At 39.4% G+C, this 21,828-nt stretch overlaps 1 protein-coding gene across 1 annotated transcript in view; it reads right to left on the bottom strand.

The window, feature by feature from the left end:
• LOC148350671 (putative E3 ubiquitin-protein ligase HERC1) overlaps positions 1 to 20,645 on the bottom strand; it is a 52,764-nt gene extending 32,119 nt beyond the window's left edge. The window contains exons 1-29 of the mRNA XM_088355527.1: positions 20,344 to 20,645; positions 13,340 to 14,337; positions 11,149 to 11,244; positions 10,903 to 11,085; positions 10,616 to 10,828; positions 9,853 to 9,951; positions 9,682 to 9,778; positions 9,460 to 9,603; positions 9,260 to 9,387; positions 9,048 to 9,192; positions 8,804 to 8,975; positions 7,755 to 7,889; positions 7,468 to 7,633; positions 7,251 to 7,376; positions 6,340 to 6,567; positions 6,102 to 6,254; positions 5,123 to 5,255; positions 4,784 to 4,987; positions 4,504 to 4,707; positions 4,240 to 4,413; positions 3,569 to 3,683; positions 2,888 to 3,005; positions 2,630 to 2,816; positions 2,048 to 2,342; positions 1,940 to 1,973; positions 1,831 to 1,876; positions 767 to 1,005; positions 449 to 634; positions 244 to 364 (exon numbers count right to left, since the gene is read on the bottom strand). Coding sequence (XP_088211653.1) covers positions 244 to 364; positions 449 to 634; positions 767 to 1,005; positions 1,831 to 1,876; positions 1,940 to 1,973; positions 2,048 to 2,342; positions 2,630 to 2,816; positions 2,888 to 3,005; positions 3,569 to 3,683; positions 4,240 to 4,413; positions 4,504 to 4,707; positions 4,784 to 4,987; positions 5,123 to 5,255; positions 6,102 to 6,254; positions 6,340 to 6,567; positions 7,251 to 7,376; positions 7,468 to 7,633; positions 7,755 to 7,889; positions 8,804 to 8,975; positions 9,048 to 9,192; positions 9,260 to 9,387; positions 9,460 to 9,603; positions 9,682 to 9,778; positions 9,853 to 9,951; positions 10,616 to 10,828; positions 10,903 to 11,085; positions 11,149 to 11,244; positions 13,340 to 14,308 — 5,110 coding nt within the window. The 5' untranslated portion in view covers positions 14,309 to 14,337; positions 20,344 to 20,645. The remainder of the gene's footprint in view (positions 1 to 243; positions 365 to 448; positions 635 to 766; positions 1,006 to 1,830; positions 1,877 to 1,939; positions 1,974 to 2,047; positions 2,343 to 2,629; positions 2,817 to 2,887; positions 3,006 to 3,568; positions 3,684 to 4,239; positions 4,414 to 4,503; positions 4,708 to 4,783; positions 4,988 to 5,122; positions 5,256 to 6,101; positions 6,255 to 6,339; positions 6,568 to 7,250; positions 7,377 to 7,467; positions 7,634 to 7,754; positions 7,890 to 8,803; positions 8,976 to 9,047; positions 9,193 to 9,259; positions 9,388 to 9,459; positions 9,604 to 9,681; positions 9,779 to 9,852; positions 9,952 to 10,615; positions 10,829 to 10,902; positions 11,086 to 11,148; positions 11,245 to 13,339; positions 14,338 to 20,343) is intronic.
• Positions 20,646 to 21,828: the final 1,183 nt, after the last annotated feature.

The following is a 21,828-nucleotide window of genomic DNA, read 5'->3' as shown; positions in this document are numbered from 1 at the left end:
TTTAATTAAATATCTAGAACACAGTTCACTAGCGATTCACTTTTGAAATCGCAGTTCAGCTTAGGGCATTAATTACAAGTTTCATCAATCGGTTTGAATAGCTAAAAATAATTTAAAAAAATAAATGAAGCGATTGTTTGAAGGGCGCTTCGTAAAGTGCTTAAAGAACGTTTTTGTTAATAAGGGAACACTAGTAGATCAGCATTATGTCAGTCAAAAATAAAACTAGGGAAGATGGAATACCTGGTTCTTTTTTCTCACGCAGGACCCTCTGTTTGAGAACATGCACCACTTGCTGGTAGAATGAGTGCGCTGCACATTGTAACTCTCTTTGTTTGTCAACAGCAGCTGAATGGGTTCCAGCCTAAATGGAAAAACGCATTAAGTCAGAATCCATTAGTAATGGGGGGAAAAAATGGCGACTTAGACAAAACCACCACATCGATACCGTGTAATGACGCATTTCATAATGAGAACCCGAGGGAGAACCCATGATTTGTGTTCCCAGGGCAAAGCAGCCAGAAAGGAACTGGAGCTGCACTGATTGCAACAAGGTAGGAAAAGGCTGAGGGCCACACTTTTCCTCCATCTTGGACAGGAAGGATGACATTTGATGGAAGGCCTCTAGGCGCATCTGACAAAAAAGGAAACTTGGCAATAATATTTTATCCTTAAGACTGATAGATTTAGTCCGTCATTTACAATTTAACCAAGGGGCGTCTTATTCTTATCTATCTTTAATATGAATGGTTTTATGTGTGCACACCTGAGCCCTGTGTTGCTGTTGCGAAATGGCAACGGCTATAGCATTAGGATCAGCTTCACAACAAGCCTGGCTGGCAACTGTAGACTGGAGCAAGTTCCCACACACAAATTGGAGTGCCTGGTCCAGGATCAGCTGGGAGTTGTCGCCAAATTGGGCCGGGCCCGGGTAGGTCGGGCTTATGCACTGCCGAAGACGGTCCCAAGCGTCTTTCATGACGTTTAGTGAACAGAGAGGCATGCCTGTAAGTAAAGGGAAAAAACATTCAGGTTTTTTAGATATTTTGGTTTATCTAGGATTTGTACACCTTTTCATGGCCGAATTTAAGCCCTTTTCAAGCACTAACAAGGCCGGTTTTTCCCCCAGTCCTTTCAAAGGAAGAAATCCAGAGCCGAACAAAAGGACATTTTTCGATGACTTAAATTAAGGCCGTATCTTGCTGCTAGCACATACTTTGTGCTGTTTTTAGCTGTTCCTATCTATGATTTACAATCTTTTTGTTTCACTGAGCTGGTATTAACTGACATGAATTATGCCATTCTGCTTTAACAATGCACCCGCAGCTTGGCTACGTGACACTTGTTTACAAACATGGAAAGGGCTCTATAGGTGTTGGGTAATAATTCATTTCAATACAGAAGACAAAAAGAAAGAAAGTACTGTTTGCATAAAAACAAAAAAAATAGCAAAATCTTGACTCATTTTAATGATTTTGATTGTTCCAAAGCAGAGTGCATTCAAAAATAGAATTGTAAAGTCGTTATTGGTTTTGCATTGTATCATTTATACACAGTACTGAAGAGATACTATTTTTATTTTAGATTTAATTGGTTTGTGTGTTTGTGTTAATTGTGTGTGTTTTTTTACTTTAAATTGTGAGTGTAAAAACCTAAAACTGTTTTGTATATTTTGGAATATTTTAATGTAGATTTCATGTGTTTTGTAGGGATCTCCTGCAAACCACATGGAAATACTGATTACTTAATAATTTGGTGAATTATTATTATCAATATTTCATTAAAAAACATAAAAATTAGAATGAATCCACTTTTACATATAACACTTACCCAGTTTGTGATTGTGTGAACCCAGGGAGCTCTTTGATTGGCCAGACTAAATTAAAAAAAGCAAATGTGACAACAAGTCAAACAACGATATAATCTAAAACTATATTACCTGGTATCTCATGCCAAATGACGAGGTAGATGTCCTAGAATGTTGGTTGAAATAACAGTGTTAAAACAAGTGTGTTTATAACACATTGGATATCACTACTGATTTTACCTGGTGCTCGAATGGGATGCATGATTCTCTTTGGGTTCTTTCCAGGCAGGGTAAACTCCCAACAGAAGAAAAAGACACCGGGAGACAAGGAGACGACACGTGGCAGGGAAAGGCAAGTGCTCCTCCTCTGATTCTCTCCTGATGTCCCATTGCTGTCTGGGATCAGGCTCTCTGTGAGGAGTGACCGGGCTCTCCACAGTGCCAGAAAGTGTTGAAGTCCCAAAGGACTCATACACGGTCATATTCTGCTGAACCTGCATTGCCTCCCGTGTTGCCATAAAGGACTCCAGGACTTCTGTAACAGTGGTAACATTGTTGAGATTAAATCAAAAACTATAAGAGAAAAAACAAATATGGTTTAGTTGAGTAGTATGGTTGGTGGTCAAACTCAAGCTTCAAAGAACAAGCATATTAGATTTGCCGACATTGCAACCACCAAAAATATCCTAAAGAATATACAATCTCAGTCCAGATCATCATACACAGACTACTATGGCTGAAATGCAGGCTACAACTATATTTACACCAAAGGATCTAATGAGATAAACGCTAAAAAATGGGAGCTAAGATTTTGTCACTAACCTGTGAGATCTATGCGATTGCTGACCAATGATTCCACTGCTGTGTCATCATGGTCCTGGTTGTGGTTGGCTTCAGGAGCCGGCGGAACCTGAACCTCCCGACTGCATTGACCTACCGACAATCGCTCACTTTCTCTCACCAGAGAAGCCCCTGGCTCTTCTGATGCAGGACTCTGACATTGAGAGGGCTACCAATATTTTAAAAGATTATAAGTATTTATTCACGATAATACAATATATTCATACAAAGCAGTAGTACCTGTTTCACAACAGAGAGCACCTGTGAGGTCCGGGGAGAGTTTTTATGGGCCAATAGAGATGCTCTTATTTTATAAACACATTCAAAAACATCTACTAGCTTCTTGCAGGGCTCGAATCTGAAAAAGAACACATTATTTTAGTCCATTATAATATCCATTTTTCATTAGTACACATCTAATAGTAGTCTGATTGGTAGTGGCATATGGCAGTCGGAATAGTAATGTGTTACCAGCGATGGTCAGCAATGTGAAGGAATTAAATACAGTAAATGACACCAAACCACACAAAGGAAGAAAAAGAAACATGAGAAACAACCATTCCTATCTTAAAATATTTCTTCCTTGGACGAATACAATGGTTTACAGCACTAAAAGGTATAATAATGGAACAAGGGATCTACTAGGCCCAATTTGCTACAAGGAATTGTAGTTAAATTAACCTATTCTAAACTAACAAGAACAACTGGGAAATTTAGAATCCAACCAGTGCTAATTCACTGAAGTGAATCAAGGCCTACAAAAAAAATAAAAATAAAATAAAAGCAAGAAAAATGTGTTATGCAATCTTAACAAGCAACTTACTACACACTAATTTAATTAAACACAACATACGCTTTTGTTAAGATGCTTTTGGACATTTGACGTACATCAAACCAATATGAGGACATTGTGTTACTAACCTGTCCTGCCAGTATTCCTTATCCGGTATCCCGGTGTGCTTCAGAAGCGCTGCCAAACTGCAGCGACAGACGGCCTCAAGCAAACCATCGCACGAAGATCCTCCACTCTCCCACTCTGCTCTCAAAGTGAGAAGATCATTTTGGACTGTTTTTAAAGTGCCAAGACAAGTTCTTGTAATAAATTAGATGGCGTGTCACTAACCTAAATTAAACCTATTACTATAAGTGTTTCTATCTAACGTAATCCGAGTCTGTTGATGAAGGGTATGAATTAATTGAATGTCGAAAAATATTTTTGCCTGTCCCAGCTAATGTCACGTAGAAGAATGAAGACATTGTGAGTAAATCATGATAGATAGTTAACAGAAATTGTCATCAAGTCGGGTTAAAATGAAGGGAATCAAGTAATAATTGACCCTTTTTTTAAAAAGAAAATTTTCTTAAAGAGCTAAAATAATTTCTGGTGAGAAATATGATTGTAACCTGAAATTAACCTATGACTAAACGTGTTTCTATCCAACTTAATTTATCAGATTGTTAATGAGAACTATGCCTGCTCCAGCTTTTTCCACATAGAAGAATGCATGACATTGTGAGTAAATTATTATACATTATTAACATAAAATGCCATAAAGTCAAGTTAAAATCAAGGCAGTTAAGTAACAATTTACCTCGGCTGAAAGCAAAGTCCTCCATCTTCTTTAGGAGACAACCGGCAGCTCCTCTGGAGGATCCCAAAGCCACTTCGAGTAATATCAGAGATTCCTGGTTCAGGCTCAGCTCAGACAGCCTTGAGTCGCTTCCCCCCAGCAGCACAACATCAGCAAGCCATGCCATGCTGGAATCTAAAAGGACAAGCAGGAAAATGGCATGTTAACATGGAAACTACAGTATACATGTGGGAAATGGGTTTGGAATAAAAATAATAAACCGACCAAGCTCCTCATAGTTCACTACAAGGCCATTTCGGAGGAGCACGTTGGACAGCCAAAACTCAGAAGATTTTTCCTGGGGAGAAGGCGGCAGGCCCTGCATCATACCACCAAGGCAGCGCCCCACAGCTAGTGCTACAGAGCGCTCCAGATCTAACAGCCAAAGCCATGTGCACTCTTCCTCTTCTTTTTGATCTTCACTTGTTTCTAGATAAGCCACGGGATTAGCACAGGTGAGTATTGAAGACATTGGAAAGCATATTGCCGTAAACGACACACAAACCAGAAAGGGGTCTGGAGGCCTCGACCTCCAACTCCTTTTCTTCAAGCAGGCCTGTTTCTGGCAGCAACCGGTTGAAACTGTCAAGGTTCTCCAACAAATCCAACAAGTCGCCAAGAAGAGGCTGGGCTGTGCTGAGAGGCAGCAGGAGCAGCGAGTACATGACCTGACACAGCAGGCCTCCTGCCATGGAGTTATACAACACCACTGGATACCAGGAAAGGGGGAAGGTTGTTTAGGAACAAACCAAAAGTGAATTATGACAAAAGGGACATTAATATGGATGCAAAACATCATTGAGGCCAAATATCACCATTCAAATGGCTTCAAGCATGTTCTTACCGTGAAGTTTTTTCATCATCCGCATATCCAGGCAGCTGTCCTTCAACAACTTGGTTGATCTTCTAAGGGTCTCCGCAGCGCATGAGAACATCAAGTGAAGATGCTCATTCAGTAATTTTACACTGCTGTCATCCTAAAAGGCAGTGAGAAAGGCAGACATCAACATAGATGAGGTGTTAACTATTTGCTTTTCACAATCTATTGATTTTCCATTGTGTTTTATTGGCTGTTTATATTCATACAATAAAACTAAAGTGACGTTGTCCCCCAGGTAATTACATTTTCCTACCCAGTAACTTCACAAGTTTCTCTTGATTTGAAACAAGACCAAAACACGGTACTGAGTTTGTAACCAATTGATTGTGGAAACTCTTGGTGAATATCGGCAATCTAAGACTCTACTCAATTACGTTGCAGAAATAAAATATTTTACTTCATGCTACAGTCAGAAATGAGTAATTAAAAACAATGTATCATGGAGTTTGGTGCAAGATTACACAAAGGTAACATCGACAGCATTAAAGCACATCCTCACCCTAAACAAGCGTGTAAGACTGTTAAAAATATATATCTTGCCAGTTGCGCTGGGCATGGGTCTGCTGCCAACTGTAATTGCACTTCTTTTCTTCGCACTATTATTAAAAAAGGAAATTGCAATAAAGACTTAGGTCAGACTTCAAGCATTACCTTGTAAATATTTCCGGCCTCGTTTTACTTTTTTTCAGTCTTTATTACATGATTATCTTGTTTATCCTGGAGTGCCATATCTAATCTCTTTGCAAAAAATTGTCATATTTTGGCGAGAAAATTACACAAAGTAACACAGTTAAAAACTCAAAAGGCTGGGTGGGAAAACAGTCTTTTTGATAGGAATTCTGCAATAATTAATTAACATGTGTTTATTTTTAGAAAACAAATCTAGAAAAATTCAAACAAATCTGCAATAAAATAAGCATGACACCAGATTTGTACACTGTACCTCAAGGCTGAAGTGGATGTAGCAATGGGCAAATATGTGTTTGTGAAGTCCTGAGAGAAGTTGATGAAAATATGAAGGAGGCTCAGACTCTCGTTGACTACCACTTAATAGCAGTTTATCACTGTTTTTCTCCAACTCCCCAAATGCTCGCTCCTATAAGATCACATATATAAAGGTGTAGCGAGGAGGCGACATAAATTTATTAATGATTTCAAAGTTGAATTCTTATTATTCTTACCGTATAAAAGCCAATACTGAGCAAAAGGGTTCTGAGAAGCATCTCTGCTAAGTGAAATGGGTCGTATGCTTCTGAGGAAGTAGTGGAGGATGAGGGAGCTCGGGCAGATGTTGCATTTGTCAGAGGTGGCACGAGGTTTGCCATGTCCCCAAAACTGCTGTAACCAAGTAAAGATGCCATGTGACTCTGGTCTTGGAGGCTACTGAGGACCATCTCCAACTGTAGACGCTACAACATGCAAACAACAAAATATCAAAACATATTACTCTGTTAACATGAGTTTAATCTTATTGCAGCGCAACATTTTTAGTCCAACATTTCTTTTAAGGTAGAGAATAATTATGCAGAGAAAAGATCTTTTCTCACACATTTTCTGTCCCTCCCTGAGTCATTTGCACAAACTGACAAGAACTAGGGGTGTGATTTTAATACCTTGAAATATTGTACATAGACTAAATTATTCTTCTGTATGATGTGCTATCAAAATATCCCACAAGCTCACTCACAATATTTCTTTTAGGTAGAGCAGGGAAAAATAGTCTGAAAATAATATTTTGATATTATAAGTCAGTCTGAATGATTATAATTGTACGTGAGTTTTAACAATAACCCTCACCCAACCGTTTCTTCTTTAAAATATGTTTCATTGTTTTATAATACATTTTGTGCTATATGTTCAGACATAAATAATACATTTTAAATCGGTTTTACCTCAAAGGTAAAATCATAACTCGCACAAACGTATGTAAATGCCAATATTTACAATTATTGACTTATTGTCCAACCATACTTATAAGGCCATTATAGCAGAATATATAGGTACACATTCCATTTTACATTCGATTTGTTACTCATACGTGTGAACTCTTTGTGCAAGTTATTTTGTCCGTTTGGATCATAAGTGCACTTACTTGCCCTTTGGAGAGAACATTTAGACTTTGTGGGCCCTGAGGAAGGAGGGAGAGGAGTAACTCTGTCCGTTCCTTTAGTGGAGGCAAGAGCAGCGAGGCGCCAATGGTGAGAGTGTTTATAACCGCCTATGCAGATGGATGAAGAGACTAATGGATATATGCCCACAGTCTTACTCAAAAATCTTAACTCAAATCTCATTATGATGAGAAAGACTACCTCTTGCATGGAATCAGGCATGTTGGTGTCTATAAGTCTGAAGAGTAGATTCCTGAGGGGCCTGCCCTGAGCCCCCAAAACCATAGCACCGGTTCCCCCAGCGTGAGCCAGAGAAAGATGGATTGAAAGCAGCTTCATGCACAACAAAATGAACTGATGATGCTCCCTGTGGCAACCAATATAGAGATTCAGTGCTGTCAAATAATACTATAAATACTTTTTGTTGGAGGTTCAAGGGTATCTTATACACACAATAGTAACAAATTATTTAAAACCAATGCACATACTGCTTGGATAAGAATGGTGCCTGAGGGGCGTCTTCCTCAATGCCATCACAGTAGCTTTCAAGGAAGCTGCGCAGGTAAGTAAAGGTGCTCTCTTCCAGGTCCACACAGAAAGGTCTGTGCCATGCCACTAGCTGCCTGGCAATAGACACACAAAAAAAATGAATAAAAAAACAATGTCAATGCTATATGGTTAATATAAGGAGCAGTTTTAGCTCATTAAACCTGAATAGTTCAATTTATATACATTAGAAAAAGGCCAGTGGAATTTAGCATACAGTTTAGAAAGCAGCAACATTATAAGTGCTACCTGGTTTTAGCTGGGCCGATCCCTACCTTTTTGCAGTTAATTATTATGCATGTCTTCAATGATATTACATAGAAGGTGTGCACTTCTAAATTGATCACGGCGATGATCCTTTCATTTTGCAATTAAACAACAAGAAGACACAGATCTTGATCACAGCACACAACAAGCTAATATAACCCTGGCTGCTAAACTTGTTCTTGTCTTTACTTTTTTGTTTTGCTTTACTGTTATCTACACATATTTTTGTCAAAATACCATTATTTTCTTTTAATTAATATTTTGTTGAGACTCCTTGTGATTAAGGGCTATACAAATAAACATGACTTGACTTGTTATATAATTAATATTCTAATTCAGTTCACTATTAACGATGGTTAAAAATGTGTTTTTGGACATATATCTTAAAAATAGAAAGATTAACACAATTTTCTAAATTATATTCGCCTCAATGCAATTTTTATTCCTAACAAAAGAAACTCATGTAATTCCTTTAACAGCTTTTTGTACCTTGAAAGTAGAAACACCTCTTGCATCAAATTAAGACTCTCTACTTTGTAAATATATTTTGTACATGGTAAGAAAATGTGGGCTTGAGGAAGTACTAGAAAAATATTTAATCTAGCACAGAAGTTTACAAATTTAGAAAATGTTACCAAAATCATCGAGGCTGTAAAGGGAGAAATAGGGATAATAGTGAGGCTTTTGGCAGGAGTGCTGGTGTGTTTATAGCTCAAGTCTTTACCTGTCAGTGGGTACAGCAGTCCAAGCCAAGCTGTGGGAAGTTCCCGCCGTGATCTGCTGAATGGACACCCCCTCCAGACCTAGAACTTTCTTGGGTTTCGTAATGGGTGTGGAGCTGTGGCCTTGCCCACACTGGCCCATGGTGTTATTTCCCCATGCGTAAACTTCATTCTCTGCGAACAAGAAAAAAAATATTCATGAGTGAGAAGCAATAAAAAAATCATCATTTTTGTTTTTTTATATACCGTGTGAAAGCGCCAGACAGTGGCTGTCTCCGCATGAGATGTCGATGACCTTGGTGATGCTCAGGTCCTCTATAAATCGGGGTTTTAGGGATGTGGTCTCAGATGACCCACACCCTAAACATGAGCCACTACCCCATGCAAACACCTGCAATAAATCACAATTCTAGCTCCACTTATTTCACGTTTTACCGATGCCTGAATCAAAATCTCACCTGTCCAGCAGACGTGAGGGCAAGAGATGCCTGACTCCCGGCACAAACCTTCCTGATGATGCATCCATGCAAGGCTTCAATGATCTTTGGGCGATATACTCGATTCGTGTCACCATGCCCGAGTTTACCTGTAGGTAAGGCCCAGTGTATTAGAGTTCAAAGACCACAGACAATTTGAAAGTTTATCGTGGTGTGCAAACCGTTGTCGCCTCCACCAAAGGACCACACAGTACGTCCATCCTGGGCTACAGCGATGGTGTGCGAGCTACCGCATGCCACCTGCCCAACACCACTGATGTCCTTTACTAAAGTCGGAGTGTTCCGGCCCTGGCTGTCACTATGACCTGCACGGTAAATATGAAAAGACACTAGATTGTTGCTATGTTGATTCAAGAGTGATAATTAAGAAAAAAAAGACTCACCAAGCCTGCCAAAGTCTCCTTCGCCCCATGTGTAAAGCTCGCCATCGTTGGTCACAGCAGCACTGTGCCTGTAGCCAGCTGACACACACAAAACAACCTGAAATAGAGGTCGACAAATCACTTTTCAAAATGTATCATTTTTCAGTTTCTCCAGAAAGCACATTCTCTCACTTTGCCTGTCAGCGGTCCTTGAATGAGCTTAGGGTATTTCTGTGTCGCACTATTGCTGTGGCCCAGTTTCCCATATTCTCCATCACCCCAGCTGAACACCTAAAAGAAGTACATTGAAAATCACACATATAGTGTAAACCTCAATGTGCTAGCTCTTGATTTGAAGATTTAAAGATGCACAAGCAAATATAAATTACATTTTCAAGGGTCCTTATAGGAGGTTTTTGTGTCATTAAAACATTTTGGGTGTTTTCTTTAAAAATTGCAATTATGTGACAATGTTTTGTGTTTGTAATATAGACTCTTATAATCTAAAGGTCAATCATGAGGTTATTATATAGGATGACGCTAAAAGGGGCTCGTAGTATCACAAAAGCATCTTCCTCATGAATGATTGTCGATTACATACGTAACTGATAAACTAATTAGAATAGGATGTTTTAAGAATTATTATTAAGATCAATCATGTATGTCAAGACATTGTTTATTTCACTGATAGTAATAAAACATAAAATTAATTACACTTTCCATAAGTGTTTTTATTTGTCCCAGAAAATAAATCTAACTCATCACTGATGAGCTATTTTTAAACCAGTGCACAGGCTACTTGGGGGCTACCCGGTGCTGTCGGTTAACACGTTGGCGACCTTAAATCAAAACTTTTTTGTGCAGCAACACTGGGAATGATTTTGTCATGATCATGATCAGATATTGTCATCTCGTGTTATCTCAATATAAAAATATGTTTCACATATTCTCCTACTTCTCCTTCCACTGTGATGGCCAATGTGTGACCGTCCGATCCCTTGGAGGAGGCCACTTTCTTCATGTTCCTGTGAGGTTCCAGCACCAGTTTCTTGGGCATGGACTGGTTGTTGGAGTCGCCCAGGCCCAGGCGGCCATAGCTGCCTTTACCACATGCCTTTACAGCGCCATCCGCTGACACCGAAAAGGTACAATACTGGCCAGCCTCGATCTAAAAGAAGTGCATGACTTGGACATTTTCAAGATTGTTTTGGTATTGTCAAAATTTTACGATTGAATCCCTACCATTTGGGCATCGCTGAAACCCTGCGTGAGTTTGGGCAATAAGATTTTCTCTAGTGTACCTTCCGCTAGCTGATGACTGCTGTTGCTACCCCACACATACACCACAACAGCTTCGCTTTTGGCAGAGGAATTGTCTGTATCGGCACTGCAGGAGCATAGGCAGACAGATGCCAGGTTACAAATCTGCAAAAGACAAATAGAGAGTGAGCTACTGAAATGTTTTGGTGAAAAGACTGACTCTAATACCTCCTCAAGGAGACAGAGGGCCGCCTGGGATAGACGACAAAGTCCGTCTTTGTCCTTCTGAAGCATTGGAATGTTGATACTGTCGCCACGAAAACCCTGAAAGATATTTGGTTGTTTTTTATTGTACAGTATTACATCCACCAATGAATTCTTCCCGAATTGCTAGAGATGATTAAGGGTAGAAGCCCGACACCATTTGTTTTTCCTCGTATGGGGCTACCAATGGCAACATTCAATTAACATTCAGTACAAGAACCCACCACGCTGCCTTAAAAGTTTGGGATTTAGTAAATGATGAAATTGCATAGATAATGTATAAACCTGAGGTCTCCAACCTATTTCAACATTAGAGCTACTTTATGTTCCTAATTAGTGCAAAGGGCACCCAGTTTGATATCCATTTCAAGAGTAATTACAAAATAATTTTACTTTGAAATCACAATCACCTAGCACTGGTGAGCTATTTTCAGAACAGGTCTGCAGGCACCTCAGCTGTCCTTAGGGGACCACTGGTATAAACGGACATCTAAAATGTAATACAAACAACTGCCTAGATGTAAAATGAATGTTTCAGGACAAAAATAATGTATGACTTGTTCTAAATTATTTATCTTTCATTTTGTGAAGTTTTTTCTTTTATAATTTTATCAGCTAGAAAGAGAAAAGTAAGTGAAAAAAATCACGAGCGTCAGCCTATGCCTTTTCAGTCTGTGTTTTGTTTTAATGATTAATTTGTGTTTTTTGTGAGTGACCAAACAGAATAAGTGGTCATCCATACAGTATGTCACAAAAGTGACTACACCTCTCATATTTCTACAGACATTTCATTATATCATTTAATAGAACATCACTGAAGAAACACCGCTTTGACACAATGAAAAGAAGTATGAAAAGAAAAAGGCCACAGCTTACTGGAATGATATCCTCTGGTCTGATGAGACAAAGACTCATTCATTTGACTGAAGCAATACTGTGGAATACTGGGGAAGTGAATAATCCCTTCCCTCCAGGGACAGGGTCGCAGGGCAATGTTCCAGCAGACTTCTAAGATGACCAAGGCTTTTCTAAAGTGGCTAAGGGTAGAGGGGATGAACTGGCCAAGCATGTCTCCAAATCGAAATCCAATAGAACATCGTTGGGGCATCTTCAAGCGTAAGGTGGAGAAGCACAAGATCTTCTGTTCAGTCATGTTGTCATGGTGTAGTGGAGGAGCATTACAGTGGCAATTTATGAGGTTCTGGTAAAATCCACGAGCAGGTAGAATAAGAGGTTCTACAAAATCATGGTGGTCACACAAAATATTGAACTTCAGGAACCTTTATTTTTGGGTGTACTCACTTTTGTTGCCAGAGGTTTATCTACTAATGGCTCTATTTTGAGATTTTTTAGACTAAATTTAATTGTGTCAAAGCAATGTTTCTTCAGTGTTGTTCAACTAAACATTATGATGAAATCTCTGCAGAAATGTGAAGGGTGTCCTCACTTTAGTGACATAATGTATATGTATCAATTAATTAAAACTCCCTCTTTCCCCTTTTTAACCCAAAAATATAAGCCATTCAGAGTGAAATTTTTGTTCATATCTTTCCAGTCTGTCCCATCTCTGACCAACATGTTTAAAACGTTTTCTGAGAGAAACCCTGGTGACGTATTAGTACACATTTGATCATTTTTAAGAGAATGAGCTGTACGGAATTTGGAACTTTTTTACTTGCTACCGCCATCTCCTGGCTTGTGTCATCATTACAGCCTCAGTCGCATGATACGAGTGCAAGTACGTGCCTTATTGAGATGCTTAAATAAACTCTTTCTTCCTTGAGGTTTGTGTTGGAGTTTGGACTCTACTCGAAGCAGGCCATTTATACTTCCACAATTTTTATGCTACACAAACCAATTAAGGTCCATAGGGACAAGCCTGTTATCACTCTCCTGCACTTCCCACAGCCCACATTCTTCCTACCTAACATGTTCCACCCCAAAGAGTTTTGCTCAAAGTAAAAAAAAAACAGAAAATAAAACATAACGGATCTTTTAACTCAGTTGTGCATTAACACATACCTGGTTTAGAAAATATTTAACTTTCACCTTTTTTAAGGACACCTCAAACGACACACCTCACCTTAAACAAGCACTGCTAGTTTAAGCAGCAATATAAAGCTTTAAATAAATTGTGATAAAACATCGAACATACCGAAAACTGTCTCATCTGATGAAGAGCTTGGTGGATAAAATCAAATCCCACACCAGCTCCTTGCTGTGTGCTCATTGTAGAGGTAGTAGACAGAGAAGTGCGAGAGGACATGGAGGCCGCCAAAGCCACCTCTATCCACTCCAGTAGAAACTTGAGTGAGCCTCTCTGCACGGCCAAACCGAGAAGCAGCTCGAGCGCTAGCCTCCGACCAGTCAAGTCGGCGCCGCCGCTCCCGCTACTTGCAGACGTTTTCTTAAGAAAATCGGCCACCTGTGCCAGGCAGTCCAAGCCGACTGAGGGGATCTTGCTCTCGTTAGCTAGAGACAGTGGCGGCAAGGATGCAAGCACCGCGGAAGCTGTGGACAGAACATCATTGCACAGTATCGACTCGGGCTGGGCCGAAGCAGCGTACCTCCAGTTCTGCTGAAGCAATGAAAAGAGCAGGCTCAAGCCCGTCCTGACGCCCATCTCAATGAGAACATCCGTTCCTGACTTTATCTTCGGAGGTCCTCCCGGTAAGCATGGCTCGGAGGCCAGTTCAAGATGCCCGCATTCCGCGCTGCTCTCTGCGGCCTGCGAGGAAAGTTGCGCACGGAAGTTGTCGTGGTATTTGGTGTGAACGGCGTAGAAGATCCTCTGCAGGACCACAAGCCTGTGGTGGAGACCCTGCGTGTAGTGGGTCTGACTCAGAATATGGCGGACTAGCCATCGTTGGCTCTGCAGAAGCGACGAAAGATATTCCTCCTTCTCCGCAGAGGCGCAGGATTCGCATTCAAAGTCAGGTAGCCGAGGGCCTATGAGTTCCTGGACTGGCTGGGCCAGACTCAGAACTTCTTTGTTGTGGAGGAGCTTCCTGTACAAGCTGGCCGCTCCGTGCCTGGTGGACGTGTGCACACTGTCCTCCGCCGCCCAGTAACTGTTGAGGTGTTCCTGCCACTTGAGCAACACATGGGTCTGACAGGGCATCATGGCTAAGCATTATTCAACCTAATAAGAACCTGAAAGATGAGAAATAAGAAATATAAATTACAACTTAATTTTTTTCACTTTGTCTCAGCTCGAACTTTGCAGATGGATGCAATCGGAATCGAACCGGGTCACAGCAATGAGCATGTTAAGATCCTAACCACTGGACTAGCAGTCAAGTACATGACACATGAAAAGGCATCAGATACCATCTCATCATCATACTATTTTTACGGTAACAGAGACAAACAGCACAGTAAACATAAAGCAATAATAAAATAAAGACAATGCCTTAATAAATGTTATCTTCATCACCACGACCCAGGTTTGATTCCCATTGGAACCAATGTTTTGTGATATTTTCGACTGATTAATTATTGCAAAAATACAGTAAAACTATTGTGTATAAAACTATTGTGGGTAAAAAAAAATGCCCATTATCAATTTATAAATACTGTAAAAAAAAAAAAAAAAAAAAAAAACTGTATCCTGCTTAAAAGTTTTTTGTAAAAAGAGAATTTGATTAAAAAAAATGACCTCTGAGAAATGTTTTTCTTGCTGCATGGAGCCATGTATTCCAATTAGAATGAATACGAATGATAAATTGTAAGAAAATGCTCCGAAAAGGCATTGGAAGAGCACATGTGTAAGGGGAGAATGTTTTAAAGTGCTTGGTACTTGTTTTTATCCAGCTTTAACTTCAATAAAAATGTTTAAATTATCAAAAACAGCATAATAGGAGACGAAGGAGTGTTGTCATGATATATCACATGATCCTCCCCTCGTGTCCCACAGCTGCCACGAGGTTCAAAGCTGAGCTTGTAAACACCAGAACGTAATGGATCACATCTCTTGTAAACAGGTGATGACTTATGCTCATTTGGAATGATTTTAATTGGAGTGAGCTAAAAGTTTCATGTAAACACAACTAATGTCAATACAGAGCAAGGGTGTCCAAACAATGGCATGGGGAGCATTTGCAGCCCACTAGCCAATATTCAGCTGCCTGCAGTATAAACTAAAAGTTAAAATTACACCTCAAACAAAATATTTTACATTCTGTACAGCTTTCTTTTTTTATTCCATACCTGATTTACGTGGCTCCAAAAAATGTGTTCAGTTCGCAGATTATCATTACGTAATCATTTTAAGTATTTTTTTTTTAATTGACTATTGTTAACTATATTTTTCTGATTTGGCAATAGCAGATCATTTCCCAGGATATGTTTTCTTATTTTACAAATTCTTATTCATTTTCTCATTTTAAGATGTGTCAAATAAGAAATAAAGAAAATAGAATGATATAGTAGTATTATAAAACACCTTTTCAAAAAGTCTCAAATATTTGACATGTTTTATCATATTTTTCCTCAATTTTCTAGCCTGTGTCCTCGAACATTATTTCATAAGAGGAATTATTTTGGTAAAATTCTAAATCAGCTTAATATTTATGTAGGTTTCTGTCGCCCAAAAGAACAGTTGTTATTTGTAATTTCTGGTTTAAATAAAAGAAAATTCTATGTGGCCCTCTGGGGAAAATTATTTGACACCTCTGATTAAAGAGTGTCACAAATTGCATGTCTTATAATGTCTGTTGAATGTTTGTATAAGAAATAAGTTAAGTCGTGGCAAAGTAAAAAAGAAAAGGGGTTAACGAGCCAGGGAAAATTCCCAAAATTCAACTTAATCCTGCTCAAGATATTCAAATGTGAAAAGATGTTGGGCCCAAGGGAATGCCAAGCATTTTTGCAGACCTCATTTATTCCACCGCTAAGCTATACAGTTTCAAGTCTGGACTAAAATAACCAACAGTGATATGTTCAGGCCTCAACAAGAAAAAAGAAAACATTGCTGCTAAACTAACGTTATAAACTTCAGATAAAACAAATATATTTAAGTCATTTCTTGAAGAAGCCAAATCTCTGAAAAACACCAACACAATTGGTTAAACTGAACAGGCAATATTGTATGGATAGTAAGCCATAATATATTATCCAAAACCAAAGATGAGTTCTACATTAAGAGACTAAGAAGAAAATGATCAACAAGCAAATAATCTAATGGAATTTTTAACTTTGATCATCTTTAAGTTTGGTAAATATTTGATATATATTTGAATGATTCTATAAAGCTTAAATTAAAGCATTAGTATTTTATGTAAATGTGTAGTAATTATTATATATTAATGTTAAATAGGTCTTTTTAAAATTACTTAATGATAATTTGATTTTTGATTGATTTTTATGGTTCTGGTTTAAGTGTTTTATTGTGTACATCCCTCTTGTACTAGCATAGCCAGAAGAAATTTCCATATACATAACCAAACAAGGTAATTTTTATTGAACTGCACGTGACCACAGTAGGAAACCGAGCAAATTATCAAAATGTATGCTACTTGCTATAGTAGCTGAACAATTATTATCAGGGTGTAAACCAGTTTGATATTCATTTCTAAAATAACAACAGACAATATTATGTATTTACTATGTTTTTATTATGTCATTCTTATGTTGTTACCAGGTGATAATTATATGAAGGGGGGTTAAAACCAACCACTTAAACATCATGCCAAGTAGAAATCAAATTTCCTAGAATATCGCCAAGACGCATCACTGGTGAGCTATTTTGAGAACTAGTCTAAAGACTACTCTGGTGTTTTAAGGAGCCCCTATTTTTTACCCCCCCCCCTTTTTTAAGTGAGTCAAATAATACTAATAATACAATAATACATAATAAATTGCCATATATATATATATATATATATGTATATATGGAACAAAAACAACCTGAAGAGCCATTTGGTAGCTGGAAGAGCTGGCTGTTTTTAGTGAGCCAAACCAGAAAAGCCAGTTCTCTAAAAAGAGTCAGAATTCCTTTCATTACAACGGACCATTTGTGTTAGATTTAATTTATTAGACTCACTCTATATGCTAATTGTTATTTTTTTATATTGTTAACTGTTTATATTTGTTGCACTTCAAGTGTAGGATAAATATGGTGAGGGGCAAGAACTATTACAAGATTCTGTAAAACAACTACCTGTCATGATTTGCCAATTGCCCTCACCTGCGATCACTCGTTCAGCCCCAGCTGCCACTTGTTCCCAAACTAGCCCTACTCCTATATAAACACGTCATTATCGTACACTCCTGGTCAGTCAGTCTGCGAACCTCAGCGCATGCAAGGCAAGCACTTTTGACTCTGGCTCCCCTTTTGATCCCAACCTGTTTCCTGTATCGATCACCGATCCAAGCTCCGTTCTCCTGTCCCGGCTACCCGTATCCTGATTCTGTTTCCTGTATTGATTCCCGATCCAAGCTCCGCTCTCCTGTCCCGGTTACCTGTATCCTGATTCTGTTTCCTGTCACAATCCCCCATCAGAGCTCTGTTCTCCTGTCCCGGCTACCCGTATCCTACCCGGATCCCTGGCTTCGCGCTCTTCCTGGCTACCCGACTTGTTCCGATCTCCGACCACGCTCCGTCTCTCGTCCCGGCTGCCTGACTTGTTCCGATCTCCAACCACGCTTCGTTTGCGAGGGCTTTCCGCTCCTCCTGCCCAGCGAGCACCAGATTGCTGTCTTTTTCCTCTCGCCCTGACTGCCCCGATCCCTTAATAAATCATTGTGTGAAATGTTACGCATTTGGGTCCCCTGCATGTATCGGTGGTGACACTCCCTGTCTGTTCTTCTCTGTTCAACTGACTCGAATACTGCTCAGAAATGTTACAATTATTTGATTAACAACTTATTTTTAAAATAATGTAAATAGTTACTTTTCCCTTGTTACTAGATACGTTTACTATAAAGTAACTCAGTTACTAATTTAATTATTTGTCGGAAGAAATAATGAGTAACGATAATTACTTTTTTAAAGTAACGTGCCCAATACTGCTCATAGGTCAATACATTTGTATCTATTTTACATAACATCAAGTTCACCTATAGTGAGCTGGCATGATTTCCACCTAGCTGCTACGGATACCCCTTCAAAAAAAAATTAAAACCTTTATTAATACCTAGGCAAGAAAATTAAATCAAAAATGGTGCAATTTAGTTTGAGTTTCCATAGTTTGTAATCTCACTTTTGCATTGTAGCACTCATTTTCGGTTGCAATAGACATAATACAGCGACATCTAGTGGTCAAGTATTACAGTGTTAGTGTAAAGTATGAGGGTGGGAGTCCTGGATAAGGCTGAAATATACCAAATGCAGCAAATACTGGTTGAAGACACGTTAAAGATATGTTAATAAGAGGCCAAAGTAAGACAACTTTGTTGAGTGGAAAAATGAAAGTTGAAAGAAAACCTTCAATTACAATATATGTAGTTCAAGAAGTCTGGTAGGGATTGATTGAGGCATGAAAATGGGTCATGGCTTAATAAGGTGTTAAGCGTGTAGAAGAAGTATCGCATTTGTTTTTGTATAATGTGGCCCAGAATTTCTGATTAAAAATCAGTATTAAACTTTGTTTGATATATTCACATCTCAAACTAAGCACTAAACGTGACAAATGTTGTTGAATACATGATGCGGCCATGAATCAAATAATGTATTTGTATAATGTATAATGTATGTGTTTAAAATGTATTTAAAGTATTTTATGTCTTTCAAAGTCTGATTCATTTTTTGGGTTCATTTATATCTTCCAAGATAACTTACTGTTTTCTCCATCCTCTAACATTCATGTCTGGTATCATAATAACGAGATAAAATATAATGCATGTTACACACGAATAAATAGAGTACTCGTGCCCGTGCAAACCACACTGATTTTAACTCCAAAGCACCACTTTAAACGCCCAAGTCACACGGGAAATCTCACAATATCTCAGGAAGTAGAGCACTCGTCTTGGGATCAAGAGATCGCAGGTTCGATTCCCGGCTCCTCCGTGTTATATGTCGAAGTGTCCCTGGGCAAGACACTGAATCCTTAATGCCCCCAATAAGCAGCCTTGCATGGCTACATGGCCGCTATTGGTGTGCGAGTGTGTATGTGTGTGTGTGAATGGGTAAGTGTGAAGCACATTGTAAAGCGCTTTGGGAGGTCTTCATTGACCTGAAAAGCACTATATAAATGCAGACCGTTTACCATTTACAAACCCCCCCTTCCCACATCAAAATATTTTCTCCTCGGATCTATACAATTCATGTAGATCACCCTTCTTTACTTTAAAACGGTGTATTCCTGCTAAAGGTGTGAGATTTGCATGCCTTTTGATTGGTTTGGATGAATTAAATACATTTATCTTCAGGAACAACCCTAACAATCCAATTAAGACACTACAGAAGTGGTTATAATGAAACAGGAAAGAATGATTTATGCTAGTTTGTTTAGCCTAAAACCAGGGTTGAGTAGGGTTACTTTAACTTGATTACTCTCAATTACTTTTGGGTTACTCCAATACCAAATATGCTAATAAAAGACAAAAGAAACTAAATATGAATAAAATTATGACTCACAACACGTGGTAAGCTTTCTCTCATGGCTTTGATCTCTTTGATCTCCGGCAAAACTAACATAAAATGCGACAGAAACAAAATGAAAATAAATCCAAACAGCTTGCCAACATCATTTTTGCCGTTCCATGTATTCCGTTACTCCCCAAGCCTGCACAAAATTTTGAAATTGTATTCATATTTAGTTTCTTTTGTCTTTTATTAGCATATTTGGTATAGGAGCAATCCAAAAGTAATTGAAAGTAATCAAGTTAAAGTAACCCTACCCAACCCTGCCTAAAACGTATATCAAATACTGCTTAATTTGATTATGCCGTTGCCTTGGAAACTTGGACACGTTACTAAAATGACACATTAAATTAAAAGCAAAACGTTTAAATCAATATTTAGATTATGATGGGGTGTTCCATCCAATTAAATGACAATTACGATAACATCTTAGTTCATTCAGCATCACGATTGACTGAAGATCCTTTCAGTGAGCATCCGTGCTAATGATGCTCTTGTTGATTAGCAATACGTGACCCAGCCCAATCCGGAGGAGAGAACCGCTTATAGCGGATGACATTGCGGAGACTCACCTCGGCAACACAACGGATAACAGTCCGAGCTTCTCCGGTGAGCTAACGCGGGGCAGGACTGGCTACACTGCGGCTGTCAGGGTGAGCCAAACAAGCCCCTGCCGAGTCCTTCGACTCGGTGGCTGGGTGACAGCTGGAGGCGAAAGGAGCCCCGCTGCTCGGTGACGTCCTGGTGGGCGTGTGACGATAACGAAAACGCGCTGTCATGTATGTTAGCTTCGCTACATTTGGTAGCTACAAGCCGCTGACAAGCTCACCGGGACGGGGGTAACGCCGGGTCGTTGGCGTTACCTGCCAAAAGCGAGCTGACAGGAATATCTCTCCCCTGGGTTCTCTCTTCTCCCCCCACCCTTGCCTTTGCCTGTTTTTCTTCTTCTGTGTTTGTATCAGCTCGACGCGGCCGGCGTCGGGTGACTAATTTACCGCCATCTTGTGTCTCACCAGCGTCGATCTCTGCCTTGTCTTCATCAATAATCATTCTCATTTCGTCATTTTATTTAATACTAATGTTTTATGGACCCTTTAATGGCCAAGCATTATATAGGCCTCCCGGATTAAGTTTTTGTTTGTTTGTTATTTTGTTATCATCCATCCATCCATTATCTGCACCGCTTATCCTCAGTAGGGTTGCGGGGGTGCTGGAGCTCATCCCAGCTATCTTCGGGCAGTGGACAGGGGACACCCTGAACTGGTTGCCAGCCAGTGGCAGAGCACACAGAGACAGACAATTCAGTCACTCATTCACACCGGAGGACAATTTGGACCTGCCAATTAACCTGAAATGCATGTTTTTGGAATGGGGGAGGAAACCGGAGTGCCCGTAGGAAACCCACGCAACCCACGGGGAGAACATGCAAACTCCACACAGGAGGTTTGATTTCATGACCTCACAACTGTGCCGCACACGCGCTAACCACTGTGCCGCCGTGCTGCCCGTCAGAAATCATGTTATTACTTTTGGCCCTTTTTGCTTTCTCTAACAACTCAAACTTTCAATTAATGGCGATGATTGTCATAAATGTATGTCAAAACAATTTAAGAACAGCTTAAACGAAAAACAAAACAAAAAACTGACTTTGATTTTTCAGGATGACATACCTGTACGTTTTTGCCGTACAAAGTACGTTTATTATTCATTTTAAGACGTATACGACGTACAAGAAAATCTGTACGGAAAAATGCAAATTTGTCAATAACGGGTACCATCCGGTAAACACCGACTATCACGAAACGGCAAATCAATCAAGTCTAACGAGTTCGCCGCGGAAGCCTCTATCTCGGTATTGTTTTTTTTTTTCGTTGCAAACGAAGCGAGCGGTTTGATGCTACTGTGCGCATGCGTCTGCCGCCTGGGGATTTCCCATCATGCATCATTCTGAAAAAAAATATATGGTGTACGATTATTTCGTACGGGAAAATACGACAGTTTGTACGGGCATGGAGCCGTGGAGGTTGACAGGTATGGGATTATAATGAACTAGAGGC

The sequence above is a fragment of the Urocampus carinirostris genome, chromosome 16, assembly GCF_059441175.1.
Source record: "Urocampus carinirostris isolate Australia breed hairy pipefish chromosome 16, RoL_Ucar_1.0, whole genome shotgun sequence".
NCBI classification, from domain to species: domain Eukaryota; kingdom Metazoa; phylum Chordata; class Actinopteri; order Syngnathiformes; family Syngnathidae; genus Urocampus; species Urocampus carinirostris.
The sequence above is the reverse complement of the archived record's forward strand: the minus strand, read 5'-3'. Positions and strand labels throughout refer to the sequence as shown.